The 15,476-nt window shown below is 46.2% G+C and overlaps 1 protein-coding gene across 3 annotated transcripts in view; it reads right to left on the reverse strand.

Annotated features, from left to right (window-relative positions):
• The window catches only part of TTC39C (tetratricopeptide repeat domain 39C), a 115,816-nt gene that overhangs the window by 57,279 nt on the left and 43,061 nt on the right, over positions 1–15,476 (reverse strand). For 2 of the 3 annotated variants that reach the window (XM_075532575.1, XM_075532576.1), the window contains exons 2-4: positions 10,531–10,579; positions 8,126–8,254; positions 3,317–3,431 (exon numbers count right to left, since the gene is read on the reverse strand). In XM_075532575.1, the coding sequence (XP_075388690.1) occupies positions 3,317–3,431; positions 8,126–8,254; positions 10,531–10,579 (293 nt within the window). Of the gene's footprint in view, positions 1–3,316; positions 3,432–8,125; positions 8,255–10,530; positions 10,580–10,915; positions 11,139–15,476 lie in introns of those variants that run through there. The other variant, XM_075532574.1, reaches the window with a different exon arrangement.

The following is a 15,476-nucleotide window of genomic DNA, read 5'->3' on the forward strand; positions in this document are numbered from 1 at the left end:
GGTGAAGGTGCATTCACTGTCGCCGTCTGTCAAGCCACAGCAACCTGGACACACACGATGCAGCAGCCCTCCCCTCATGTGGCAATGCAGCAAATGAGGCCACATCTTCCACACACACAGAGAAATCCATGTTCAAAAGTCCACGCCCTCTGGCCTGCCCTCCATATGGCTCCTGGAAGGTCACTCATAAATCATTCAGCTTCTTTATCTGCCTGTGCCTGTCCAGACAAAGGCAAGTTGCAGGCTAGCAGATGAGAGCCAGGCTTCAGGCCGGAGCTTAAGGGGAGAGAGGAAGCCCGGCCCCCTAAGTGGAACATGAGTCCTCCTCCTGAGAAAGGTCAAGAATGATCTCAGTGGTTAAAATGCCAAGTAACATACATGTAGCTCAGAACAATCGTGTGGGGTGTCACGGATGACGCAGTCTGGTGATAAGTACAAACCGGCACATTGTATCAGCCCCTTCGTCCTACAGTGAAGTCAGTCAGCCCTAAAAGGGAGGTTTGGCAAGACATGACAAAATAATCATCATTTATAAATTATCAAGGGTTCGTGAGGGAGGGGAGCAGGGAGGGAGGGGAAAAATGAGGAGCTGATACCAAGGGCTCAAGTAGAAAGCAAATGTTTTGAGAATGATGACGGCAACAAATGTACACATGTGCTTGACACAATGGATTGATGGATGGATTGTGATAAGAGTTGTTCGAGCCCCTAATAAAATGATTTTTTTAAAAAAGCTAGGCTAGGTTTGGGCTAGAGTTTCTTGTAACCCAAAGAGGAGACAGCCAACCTCATTACTGTCATCACCCCCAGTTCAAAGACTTCTTTTTTTTTAATTATATATATATGTATAATTATTAATTGGGAGCTAATACTTATATCATTCCATAGTTCAATCACATCAAGCAGAATTGCACAATTGTCACCACAATCAATTTCCAAGTGTTCTTTTTCTTCCTGGACTCCTTGGCATCCTTTCCTTTACCTGACCACTACACTGTACCCCCTGACCACCCCCAAACCCATAGTCCACTTGCTGTCCCTATAGGTTCATCAGTCCAGAGTTTCATATACCAAAAAAACAGAAAAACATATAACGCAACTTCAAAAGGGTGCCCTTCAATGACATCATACCTCTGAGATACACCCTCATATGAACGAGCCAAAACAAAACAACAGGAAATGTTGAAAACCAGATCGGGTCCAGCATGCATTAGGGTGGGGATCAACTGACAAAGTTTAAACTGTTCTTTTATGACTCTGATCTTCCATACTCATCTCTCCAAAGCCCTCTCTCTAGTGACTCCTTTCATCCCATCCCTCAATCGTGGACAGAGGGAGTTCGCTGGAGACTTACTTCTTACGTACGGCCCACCAATGAATCTGGGACTCCGACTGACATTGGAGCCTTCTGCAAACTGGATTCTCACAATTTAGGCTCTAATACTAGTCCCTCCATCGATTTTGGATGATATAATTTATAAACCTTCTGTGACTGATGACAGTGTGCTTCTTCTGGGTTCACTGGGGAGTAGGAAGACAAGGAGGCTGGGAGGCAGGAGGGTTCTTACATACCACCCGAAGAGGGGAGGTGGACTTCCCTATTAGGTGATGGGTGGCCATTAGACACCTGGCAGAGAGTGTGACTCAGGAGCAGGTTCCGTGCCATCCCCGACCAGCTCTAGGGGACAAGCAGGCAGAGGAATATGGCCGAGCATCATGCCTGGACAACTCAAAGGTAGCTTCCTTGTGAAAAGCTAAGTGTTAGGAAACAGAGCCCAGTGGATTCTGCATTGGGCTATAACCCACAAGGTCAGAAGGTTGAGCCCACCAGTCACCCCATGGGAGAAAGAGGAGGCTTTCTGCTCCCTAAGGACTTATAGCCTCCGAAATCCAAATGGGGCCCTGCTCCTGTTTTAAAAATAAAGTTATAATTACAACTTTACTTATCAAGTTATAATTAAATTGATGGCAGTGAGTTTTTTTGAGAAGTGTCAAGGAAAGGAAGTACAAGATCACGGAAAGTGCCGCCAGAACGCCTGTTTTTTTTTAAAAAAAGGTTTTGTCCAGACAAGCGCCGCTGCTCTCTTAGAGATGAGGCAGGGCGGCCCTCCACTCCAGAGCGCCAACTCCCCACAAGCTAGGGGAGCGACGCGATGGGTTCCTGGGAGAGCCTGAAGATGCGGATCCCAATCCAAACTCACTGCCATCGAGTGAGAGTCAACTCACCGAGAGCCTGGATCACGCAGGGGAGACGGTGCCCCTGGGCTTTCCAAGGCTGTACCTCTTTCCCGGAGGAGAAAGCCCCATCTTTCCGCCAGTGGTGGGAGCCGAGGGGGGTGGGGTGGGGTGGGGTGGAGAGGCAGGGTTCCCAGTAGCCTACACAGAAGTGTGCCTGCTTGGCAGCTATGTCGTCTTCTGTATTTAAGCTTTAGAAGAAAACCCCTTTCTGACTTAATATGCTTCCATTTGCTTCTTGAATTTTTAGTTTTCAAACACATCCTATGCACCAGAGTAAAGGATTTCTGCTGTCAGGATCAGAGAGACATAACCACATTAGCCAAAGAACTAGTGTCCCTTTCAGCCACAGCCGTACCCTAGGAGAGACTCAATTGAGTCTCCATCACTAAAGAAATTAACGCTACCAATGCCCGGAGAACATCTGTGGTGGGCAGACTGATTAAGACAGGTGCGCACAGCCCTCCCCGAAGGCCTGTGAAAGGCCGGGCCCTGACGTGTGATAGGAAGTCTTTAGTGAGCTCTCAGACCTTCAGTAACAAGTCTCTGAACATCTGAAATTTTTACCTGTGAGACTTTGCTCCAAAGGCCATTCTGACAACTTGCTCTATATAAAGTCTCGGCCCCACCGCCCCCTATAGGTGGTCACAATTTCACTAAGTGACAGTATTAGGAATTCTGGTGATGCAGATGACTCACCATGTGGCTGCCGATCAAAATGTCAGCAGTTCAAACCCCACCCCAGCCTCGAGACAGCCTGCCAGTCTGCTGTTGGGAGGTTCCCGCCTAGGAGGCAGGGCTGACCTAGGGGCAGAAGGGTTCTATCACATGGCATCACTGCAGGATGCCACCCAACCATCACGTGACAGGATCGTGGGAGGCAGGCAGATAAAGCACAGACTTTGGACGAAGATCGCTCAGGTACACGCACACCAACCGCCCTGTGGTTTCACTGTCCCTCCAGAGTCATAAATCAATACCACGCCCCATAGAGGCACCAGTCTCTCAGAGACGAACGGGGGAGAGTTGGCGATGTGTCCGCGGAGCAGGGCACGCCATTAAAAGGAATGGGGTGGCATACCTGATAATTCCTGTTTGACAAAAGCGAGCACGGCCAGGTACACTTGACAGTCAGCTATGATGATCTGCCTCTGAAGCCGGTCAACCATGGAGGGGGCGGACTTCCGGGCGTCGGCCTGTTTGGTGGCATGAAGGTACACACCATTAAATCACACACAAGGGCAACGCGCCTTCCAAACAGCTATGACTTCACAGTGCAGAGGAGATTCTCCCAGGAACTGCGACGAAGCACGGCAGCCACTCAGGGCCAAGCCCCAACTCGCACTCTGAGCCCGAGAGTCCCCTGTTCCATTAAGTCTCTCTCTGCACAGTCAGAAGTCAAGATTCTGAAGGATGGAAACAGAATGCAGGGGAAGCCTGAGAAAACACACCCAACACTTTATACAGAGTTTCACCTCTTTGAAAGTCACGTCAATCCTTACTAATCCAATTCTGGAACCACTACGAGTACCAAAACCAGTCCACAAGTCCATAGCTTATTACTTCCGCAGCCTTCTACCTTCAGGGATCACTGAGATTGGGGTGCATTCCCTTGCTGCAGGCAACTGATATGGGACAGTCAGCATTGATGATGCTTTAAGTATTAGCTTGGAGCAAATCACAAACTGAACTTGAAAGACAAGCATTACAGCTGCTGAGGCATTGGCCTCTCTGGGAAAAACAGTCAAACAAACAAAAAAAATCATCCCATTTCTTTTTTTTTTTCAATCATTTTATTAGGGGCTCATACAACTCTTCCCACAATCCGTAACTCATCATTTGTGTCCAGCACATTATTCTCAAAACACTTGCTTTCTACTTGAGCCCTTGGTATCAGCTCATTTTCCCCTCCCTCCCCGCTCCTCTCTCGCCCTGAACCCTTGATAATTTATAAATAATCATTATTTTATCATATCTTACACCCTTCGATGTTTCCCTCACCCAGTTCTCCGCTGTCCGTCCTCCAGGGAGGAGGTTATATGTAGACTTTGTCATCTGTTCCCCCTCTCTCCCACACCCTCCCTCCACACACACCCCCATATCACCACTGGTCCTGAGGGGTTTATCTGTCCTGGATTCCCTGTATTTCCAGTTCCTATCCTTGCCAGTGCACATCCTCCGGTCCAGCCGGATATGTAAGGTAGAATTGGGATCATGATAGTGGAGGAAAGAACCAGAGGAAAACTGTATGCTCATCATTGCTACACTGCACCCTGACTGGCTCGTCACCTCCCCATGGCCCTTCTGCAAGGGGATGTCCAATTTCTTAATAAAAGCCTCTCCTTACCATGAAAATTGTTGAGTTTGTTCTCTTGTCTCCCCAGCCCCAACTTTTCATTGTGAATGGATGAAGGTTTTGAGAGCAAATCTGTTTTTCATTCAACAATTCATACACATTTTGTTGCACGCTACTGATGACAATCCCCACAATGTACCATCACGGTTTGCACTTCCACCTGCACCTCCCTGTGCCCTTCCTCCTTTCCCTCTTACCCCTTCTGACCTTCTGAACTCGGCTCTTGGGAAAATGCTGCTCTTTAGATCTCAACGGTTTATGTTTCTAAGAAATGTGTACACCCCAGTGTTGTTAGTCTCCTTATCTCCACCCACTGCCACCAAGTCAAGACACTACACAGGGTTCTGAAGACTCTAAGTCTCTATAGGAGCAGACAGACTCATCTTTCTCCCCTGAGTCGCTGGTGAGTTTGAACTGCTGAACTCACAGTGAGCAGCCCAAAGCTTATCCGACAGCACCACCAGCGCTCCTTGTTCTCCTATAGGCCTGTTAATTGGTAGAAAAGTGAGCTGGGGTGTGTGTGGGTGCGGGTGCATGCGCCCCAGGTGTGTATTTTTAAAATAAAGAAAATCCACTGTGCAATACCCTGAAACCCAATATCTGCTCCCATGAAGTCAATCCTGACTCACAGTGACCCCAAACCCAGTACCTGCTCCCATGAAGTCAATCCTGACTCACAGTGACCCCAAACCACTATCTGCTACCATGAAGTCAATCCTGACTCACAGTGACCCCCAAACCACTATCTGCTACCATGAAGTCAATCCTGACTCACAGTGACCCCCAAACCCAGTACCTGCTACCATAAAGTCAATCCTGACTCACAGTGACCCCCAAACCAATATCTGCTACCATGAAGTCAATCCTGACTCACAGTGACCCCCAAACCCAGTACCTGCTACCATAAAGTCAATCCTGACTCACAGTGACACCCAAACCAATATCTGCTACCATGAAGTCAATCCTGACTCACAGTGACCCTGTAAAGCAGTTGAACTGCTCCTTGGGGTTTCTGACACGGTGGATCTTTAAGAGAGCAGGCAGCCAACTTTTTAAAATTTATATATTTTAACATTTTATTAGGAGCTCTTACTTACAACCCATAGGTACATTGGATCCAGCATAAGTGTACAATTGCTGCCATCATCATTTTCAGTACATTTTATTCTTGAACTCCGTGATATCAGCTCCCTTTTACCCTCTCCCTCCCCCACCCTACCACCCTGCTGAACCCTTAACTATATTATTATAGTCTTTTGGCATAACTTACACTTTCCAATGTATTCATTCACCTAAAATTCTGATGTTTGTTCCCCGCAAGTGGGGTTATACAGACATTGTTGCTTTCAGTTCCCCCTCTTTCCAAAGCCCCCTTCTTTTCCCATACCCTCAGGGGATCGTTACTTCCATTACTGTTTCTGAGGAGGTTATCTATCTTGGATATGCTGCATCGAAAGCTCTTATTTGTATCAATATACATACACAGGTCTAGCAAGATTAGAGAGGTACAACAAAGGCCATAAAAGTGGGAGGAGGAAACTTAGGATAGTTATGTGCTTTATCAGTGCGCTACTGAGCCCTGGATATGACCCTTCTGGGAAGGACTGTCCAATTGTCTAACAGGTGGGCCTTGGGGCTCCACACTGCCTATGCTCCTTCATGTCGACGTGATTGCTTGTTTTGGAACTTCTGACAGCTATTCTCTTCAACAACTCATGATCACACAGGCTGGCATACATTTACCACGTGGTCTTTGTTACTTCACTGCTAGATGACTGACTTTAAGCTTTTAAGACCCCAGGTGAAATGTCTTTTAATACCTGGGCACCATCAGCTTTCTTCACATTTGCTTTTGCACCTTGTCTTCAGCGATTGTGTGGGGAAGGTGAGTATCATACATTGACACACTATTAGAACAAACCATTCTAGTACTAAGGTAGAACTTAAGTAGAAGCCCAAAGTCCATCTGCTTCCTTATTGTATTTACTTATAGTATCAGTGTATATACACATGAATAATTTTTACTTCTGTGTTTTTCCTCTATTTTTCTTTCCTCCTGCCCACTATATCATGTTTGCCCATCATTTGCCTCTCAGTAATTCCTCTCAGTTGCATCTAAATTAATCAAACATCACCAGGGACTCTAAACCATCCTTGTCATCAATTTTAGACCCCTTGGTTATTCCCCTCTCCCTGGCATATTGACTCACCATTCCTCTCCCCTATCTCCCCCTTGCCCATGCCCCCCTGGAACCGTTGGTCCCATTGCTGTCTCCTTGAGATTGCTTGTCTTGTCTATCTTTAAAAACAAACAAAACAAGAAATATACATAGTTCCAGGTTGAACTGCTGACCTTGTGACTATCCCCCAACCAGCTCAGATGAGGTACCAAGCGGTGCCCCCAAGTCAGAAGTGCATTTTCGGGATTCTTCCAGAACTTTGTGGCTTTGTTCCCATCGCTGCTCTGTTGTATTCCCCTCTTGGTTTGCCCCAATCTGGGGGAGTCAGACCGGCCGCACTCCCTGAACCACATGTTCAGGGATGTCCTCTACAGCGCTGTGATTCAGGGCGTAGAGGTCGTGTCTCGAAGCAGCCCGTCTTTACTGGGGCGGCTTGTGAGTTTGAACAGCTGACCTTGCGGTTAGCAGCCTCTTGCCTGAGCCACTCCCACCAGGACTCCCACTGTGCAAAAGAATGTTTTCTATTCTTAATACATCGCAAAACTAAGCACGATGGGCTAAAGAGCTTTCACAATGATGGAAGAGGTAAACAGACATGTCACGGGACTTTTAAAAACATGCCAAGACGAGTGTGGGGTGGAAAGGGGAAACCAATAACAAAGATCTACATATAACCTTCTCCCTGGGGGATGGACAACTGAAAAGTGGGTGAAGGGAGACATCGGACAGTGCAAGATATGAAAAATAATAATTTATAAATTATCAAGGGTTCATGGGGAAAGGGGGAATAGGGAGGGACGGGAAAAACATGAGGAGCTGATGCCAAGGGCTCAAGTAGAAAGCCAATGTTTTGAGAATGATGAGGGTAACAAATGTACCAATGCGCATAACACAATGGATGTATGCATGGATTGTGATAAGAGTTGTATGAGCCTCCAATAAAATGATTAAATTAAAAATATATGCCAAGACACCCGGCAGAGGGACCGGTGCCACATTTTCTAGATTTCAGCTTTATCTTCTATGGATACTGGGGTCCCGCCCCAACTCTAGTCCCAGCACTGACTACCACTGTGGTACCTTGCGCAAACATCCATCTGCTGAGCCTCCACTTCGTTGTTTGTAGCAATACTTTCTGGTACCAAGAGAACATGTACTTAATAACCCCAATGACTCAACAGGGCTTCCACTGTTTCCAGAAACGTGATGCAATGCACATCATCGGAAGTCAGAATAAACATTCAGAGCCTCCTTCCTTCTGCTTCATCCCGTCATTCTACCTAAAGCGGAGCAAGGAAAGGAGCCACGCTTCAAGGCAGGCCGACGGGGCCCAGCTTCGTGGCCTGTGACTTACGTTCTTCTTGATCTTATTCTTGATGGTTTCTATGACCCCGGCCTCTTCGCTTTCACACAGCTTCTCTGTAGTTTTTAAATCATCGCAGGCCACTTGCATTTTCTCTTCCTCAAACGTCATCATGGCATTCTAAGGGAAGAGGAAGGGCAACAGACAGGAGGGAAAGGAGGGGAAGAGAAAGAGAGACGAAGAAAAGAAGGGGGGAAATGAAGGAAGGAGAATGAATGAATGAATCCGTAAATATCTGAGAACATAGGACAATTTCTTGCAGTGAAACTCCAGACTGAGGGCCGGTGAATCATAAGAGATTATTTGTGGCAAGTAAAATCATCAGCATGTTACAGCACCCCCTATTCATGTTAAAACTCTCGAGAACTCACTGCTTTTGAGTTAATTCCAACTCTTAGCGACCCTACGGGGCAAGGTAGAAAAATGCCCTTGTGGGTTTCAGAGACTGTAACTTCTTATGGGAGTAGGAAGCTTTCTCCTGAGGAGTGGCTGTGGGTTCGAACTGTGGACCTTGTGGTTAGCATCTCAGTGTGGAGCCCACTAAGCCACTTAAAGTATAATTGCAGCGAAAAATAAGAAGATGCCTTGAGACAACAATCTAAAGAAAAAAATGGTACTAAAGTGTCCTTTCAATGACTATTTTACCTTGTTGTTGGTTAAACACAGGAATGAAAACCCTATCTCCTTTCAGATTGCTCCACTCAGTTTAAAGGTCTGCTTTGCCCACGTGTATCCCTGGCTCCATTGAGTCCTGCACAGAAATGCTAATGAAACAGCAGCTGACTGGTGTTCGCTGAATATCATCAGTCTTTGCAGGAGCGGCAACTGCAGGAATTCATTTTATAAATTCTACTGATGGCTAGCTTCCAGGCACCTGCTCCCGGCAGCTTTTTCAGGCCACAATGGACCAGGAAGGTGCAATCTCCTGTCTGCTCAAAAGCGGCTACTTTTATGCAGCAGAAGAGCGAAGCTTCCCAGAAGCAGAGCTAAGCGGTTGCAGGAGACGCGTTTGCAGAAGGACCTGATGAACTTGTGTCTGACTCTCCACTTCCCTCACATGCCCCGCTCTGCCATCTGAGCAGCGTGGCTCTGAACTGCTTTTCCATTCCAGCCAAACCAGACCAGTGCCACCTCTGCCCAAGCCTCCCCATCACCCCCTTCTTCCTAGCCATCCCTGAAGCTACTGGCATCTCAACCCTGACTTGAAAGGCCAGGACTCTCTCTGGCCCACTCCATCTCCTTCAGAGCAAGACCCACTGATGACGCCTTCCTGAAAGCCCTTGTAGTTAAGTGGGTACCAATTTTATGATCCCCACCAAGTACCATTGTCCTTAAGTCCAGGAATTACATTCCCTTACAAATGAGCCTGTTACCGTTGAGTCAATCCTGACTCATGGCGACCCCAAGTTTGTCTCAGTAGAACTGTGTGCTCCACGGGGTTTTCTATGACTTTGGTCATCTTATGGAAGGCGGCCACAGGCCTTTCTTCTGTGGTGTTACTGGATGGATTCAAAGCGCCAACCTTTCTGGGAGCAGCCAGGTACAAACCGTTCGTACCGCTCCGGGCCCATCTAGACTCACACGTTAGGTCTCCAACTCTGGAGACCGTAACTGGTGACGGGAGGAAAAGAGCAGCTTGATCTCCTCCTGCCCATTTTCTTCCATTCTCCCAAATCTCCAGTCTACGGGTTCTCTCCCTTTCCCTCCTCTCTGTCTCCACCTCTGGCTTTGTTGTTGCTGCTGCTGCTGGCTATTACATAGCTTGACAGGCACTAGCTTATCAATAGGTGCTGACAGACAGCTTGTGTGAAGTGACAAGAGCTTCTGAAAGTGAAAGCATCCAACTGTCTACGTTGCACAATGAGCTTTGAGGCCCAACGGCAACCAATCCCCTCAAGTCCTAAATGTCTAAGCCAAACGCACTGCCTTGGAGCTGAGGCTGACTCACAGGACCCTGCAGGCTTCTGAGACTGGACACGGCTACAGGAGCGGAAGGCCTCCTCTCTCCCCCATTGTAAACATTCGCTTTTCAAAATAGGATGCTAACTGACAAGGTTCTCTACCAATCTACCTCATCTTCCAAGCCGCATGTGCCTCGTAACCTTCGAACACGCCTTTAGTACCCAAACTCAGATGGCCCCAGTAACGATCCTGAATGGTATTTTAACTCTTGGAGAGGTCTTTCAATTACATTCTTGCTTCAGAGAGCATTGGGGCTGAAAAATGTGTAAACCGCCCCTAAGCATTTCATTTCTTAAATTAGGAAGAGAAGTTATCTCATAGACTGACCAATAGGCAAAAATATTACACTTCAGTGGATTCAGCAGCGGCCACTAACAGACATATTTTACATATTTATTTCCTTCATGCCAATACCTCTCCCCAGGTCAACATACCAAAAAGCTGACGAAGCTGGCTCCGAAGCTCATTAGTGGGCTGTGGTTCCTGTGAAAGAAACAAAAATAACATTATTTTATGATAATTTTTCATCTTAAATGCATTTGAAATATGTACCCTTAGCAACTAGACCTTCACTTTCCCAATAAACGGAGTCCTTAATCCCCTCGTTGTCCTTTCTCTCTCTCCACACACAAAGTCAAACCTATGAAGCAACGCAAATGCAAAGAAGTTTTGTGTATCTTTTCTCTCTCACACATACGCTCCGAGAGAAAAACAGATGTACATTCCCTCTGACTCAGCAATGATCCCCAAGAACACAGCTGAGATTTCAGACAGATTAAATTACCGCAAGAAGAAAAATTAGACACACAGTGGGCTCACCGCTTTCTCTGCCCCGATGCAACATGCCCCTTCATTCTTCCAAGCAACACACCTACTGCTGTCCACTCAATTCTGACTGACAGGAAGCAGCGCGACTTGGAACCACTAGGCAAGGCCCAAAGACCCGGGACTGCTTTAGTAAGCCTCTCCAGTCTCACTGTTAGAGGGCTGAGGGGTACTGCAAAGATCACAGAAACACTGGCACCCATAAGAACGTGGCCAAAGAAGGAAAAATAATGTTCATGGTTTAAAAGAGAGAGCTGCTCAAAGGATGTGCACATAAAATGAGCCTGATTTTAGTGTCTCACAGAGCAGTGAGGCCTCCCAACCTCTGGCTTCCACCCAGAGAATGTTAAGGATGCCCCCTGGGCAGTCGCCATCCTCTCTGAGACAGTCACAGAGCAATCCCACAGACAAGCCCGTTATCACACCCAACCAAACCTGCACTAGAATGCCAAGGGTACACACGGACTGCTCCGAGATCAGGAATTGCTCACCAGGCAGCTCTCCACCTGCCGGCATGCCAAGGAAGCGGTCAGAAGGATGGGATGGGATCTGGAAGTTGTTCTAAAAGGAAAAGCCTTTGGATGAAAACAAGTGATTTCCTGATTTTGATGGTGTGCCACGAATTCATGGTCACTATATAAAAAAGACATAGCACTTTATTTAGCCAGTCAATCGCTGACTGGGTATTAGGTGTGTGAGACTGTGTGGTAGAGATAGCCAGTGAGTCTCTAATGTGTGTACACCCTCCCCCCCCCACATCTCGTCCACATACTATGGGGCAGCTTTGTATGCATATTTCTGCAGGCCAGTCCAAACATCTCTGTGGGGTCCCTGCTGAGTCAGGGGGAATGCACATCTTTGTTTCTCAGAGTGTAGTGTGTGTGTGCGTATGTATGTGTGAATGTGAGAGAGAGAGAAAAAAGAGGAATGACACAGAGATAGAGATAAGATGAGATAGATTAGGGACTCAATTTATCGGGAAAGTTAAGCTTCTGCTACAATTTTTATCTCATCTATTTAATACTTATTCAATCTCTAACAGAGTAAAATAGCTCTTTACTCTCACTTAATATGGTACTTAAACATACATTATGCACATTAGATGATGTTTTATTTCATATATATGTTACATTTATATATGTAAGTTACATATATATATATATACACTTCTGGGTCTAATTTATATATATCAAAGTCAATCAGTGTGTGATACCCAAACCAGCGCTCATCAGCCTACCTCAAGTAGGAGCTCTAGTGTGAAAACTCTTTCTTTCCTGCCCTCTGCACCCAAACAGACATTTGTCTTTGCTAGTATCTACCGCTGGGTGGGCAGTGCTCATAGGCAGGAGGCCTGTTGGCATACAAAGTGTATCCACATGGGAGCGAGCTTCTCTCAACTCAGGGAACTCTGTAGGGGCCCCGCCGACAAGAGATGAGGCTGTCTGCTCACTGTGAGTCGGAATCCACTTGACGGCAGTAGGTGTTCAGTGGGTTTATCCTATTGCATTACACTCTTGTTGAAATATCAGTCTTTTCCTCTAGGCTGCTACTTCCTCTCCTTTCTCTGTCATCATACGGGCTATGCACAGCAGGAATTCAATAAATAGGAATTAGTGAGGGAATGGCCGACAAAGAATGCTGTCTTTATGTTCAGTGAATCACCTAGCTTCAGTAAATCTCTACTCTTGGCCACTTTTTCTTATTGACACTTCCACCTACTTTGAACCATCTGGCCACCAATTACTTTAATCTGTCATCATTTCACATTATCACACTGCCAGAGGATCATTGCAACACCTAAAACTGGACTAGTCATTCATGGACATGATCACAGATAGTTTATTGGATTTTCCTTGTTTTTAATTGTTCATTAGGAAAACATACATCAAGTAAAGCTTGGCATATGTATGTACGCATCAGCTTGACTTCCTTTCAGATCAAATCACAGAACATTTGATCCAGCATGACAGCATCCTACTTTGGTCCTCCTTCTCAGTCAGCATCCCTTTCCAACACTGTCCTGGCCTCGCTCACCCTAAAGGCTTTGAATGCCGTGTAAGTAGCATCATGTGGTACAGATGCCTTGGGGTCTGGCTTCTGTCACACAATGTTATCTGGACAGCTACGCCTGACGGAGTGTATCAGCTTCCCTAGCAAACCCTATATTTATGAGCATTTTCTGTAAATTCGATGTGACCATTGCACTAAAATATTAAAGGCAACAGAGGAGGCAAGAGATTATTAAAGGCAACTCTGTGTGGGAGAAACGGTTGGGGCCACGAGAGGATACGGAAGGGTGGAGGGTAGAGATGTGTCTGCCCTTGGCCTTACGGGAACCAGCATGGTGCAGATGTAGGGTTGGAGTCTCCTTCCCCATGGGGTAGCTGAAGGAGACCAGACAGGGCCTCCATGCTGTTTCCTCAGAGGCAATCAGCTCAAGGGTGGTTTTTGGTTTTGTGTTGCAGTGAGAAGTGTGTGTGTGTGCATGTGTGTAGTGTGTGTGCATGTGTGTGTGCGCGAGTGTGCGTGTGTGTACATGTGTATGTGTGCGTGTGTGTGCGTGTGCATGTGTGCGCACGTGAGTACGTGTGCGTGTACATGTGTATACATGTGTGTGTGCGTGTGTGTCCTGGGGGTGGAGGATAAACAGTCACGACTCAAACTGCTCTCGTCATCATCTTTGTTCTAAGAGTGTTACCATAGAAATGCTCCCACACAGAGACACCTTTAGAGACATACTTGCGTCACGTTAGTCAATTCACTTGTTCGAAATACTCTCCGTGATTCAGTCCTTGCTTTGATACAAGATGTATCATTCAGCGAACCAAGGAGAATAATGGGGGCAATTCAACACGACCCAGTGGGGGCCTGGGCTGTTCATTAGTGTCAAGCAGAGGCTGAATGGCCCCGCCTGTGTCCAGCTGGGCCCAGGGTCTCTTTAGCACAAGGCTAAGCAAGAACTGGCCCCCAAGAAGAAGGGAGACACTTGTATCCAGTCACTCACCAAGACAGTCTCTGATTGTTTTCCCCAAACAAGTACAACTGCTTCGGTGACAGTCTCCCCACCCCAAATCCATAGTAACCCCTTTATAGTAAGGTGATCCCAGTGCCCGGCAATGCCACAGGGCAGAATAGTACCAGCCCAGAGGGCTTCCATGGCTGTCACCTCTGCAGAAGCAGACTGCCACATCTTTCTCCTGGGGAGCAGCTGGATTCTGGAACCACTCAGCACCAGGTCTCCTATAATCCATATAGTTCGTGGGGAAAAGATTTTAACTATATCACTTGAAAGGGGGGGTGCATTCAAACAGAAAACCATGTCTTACATATTTTCATACCATTTGAACTAAGTATCTTATTTACAGTATATACTTGAGTATAAGCTGACCCGAATATCAGCCAAGGCACCCAATTTAACACAAAAACTGCATTAAAAATGTGCTAAAAACAACCTCGACTTATACTCGAGTATCTGCTGTACCTTCTTCATTTTTAATAGGAAAACCTTCCTCTACCTTCCCCCATCCCCACTTGACAAAAAAAAAAAAAAACCCAAATAAATAATAGTATTTATACCGAGTTAAAGAAGGCTCCAAAACTCACAGCTCTGGATCCAAAGAAGCCACTACGAAATAGATGCGCCTGGAAATGTTTCACTTCTAAGTCACAAAGTGGCCTCATTTTGCTTAAACACTCAGGCCCCGGGCTCACTTTGCAAAGTCTTCTATCTCGAGTTCTAGAACTCTGAGTACACTGAAGTAACATTTGACAGATAAGATTCATTTGAATCTTCAGCGAAGAACTATGCTTTCCAAATGGCCGGCACTGACTTTTGGGCCCCATTCAGAAATGGGAAACTATTGTGGCCAGCTGCGTGGAAGCCCATGCTGGTGGGAGGTGCAGCAGTAACAGAGAAAGGAAAGTCGGGCTCGCGGTGCCAAAGGTACACAAACTCCAATCACTCGCTGACTGAGGAGCTTGACAGGCTTAACTCTACCTGTAACTTGATAGCTAACAAAACAGTTGTGTTGTTCTCAGTACTTTCTGTGGAATGCAATATTCACTCAACAATCACTTATCTATGATATGCAGAAAAGAAAATGAAAAGTAAATAAAAACATTTATCTGCAATATGCCTCAAATATGAGGAAGAAATCCAGACCAAAGTATCTGAGGGATAAACAGTTTCCTCTTCCCTCAGGTGATGATTGAGAAAAAGAAAAAGATTTGTCTTTTTTCTTCACATGACACATAAGAATTATTGAGTACTTTTCAAACAAACAAAAATAAGTAGTTTTCAAAAGGAAAAGGTTTACTTTACTCTTGTATCAGCCTCTTGCGAGTGTAAGTGATGTCGCAATGAATACAGGTGGCACATTTCGCGAAGATACATACCTGGCAGTGGGGTTGCTGGATCAGATGGTATTTCTATTTCCAAGATGTTAAGGAAGCCCATAATGTTTCTCACGGTGGCTGTACTTTTTGTCCACTACACCAGCAGTGTAGGAGCGTTCCGATCGCTACATCTTTGACAGCACTTGTGGTTTTTGAAGTT

Source organism: Tenrec ecaudatus, chromosome 15 (genome assembly GCF_050624435.1).
Source record: "Tenrec ecaudatus isolate mTenEca1 chromosome 15, mTenEca1.hap1, whole genome shotgun sequence".
Taxonomy (NCBI): domain Eukaryota; kingdom Metazoa; phylum Chordata; class Mammalia; order Afrosoricida; family Tenrecidae; genus Tenrec; species Tenrec ecaudatus.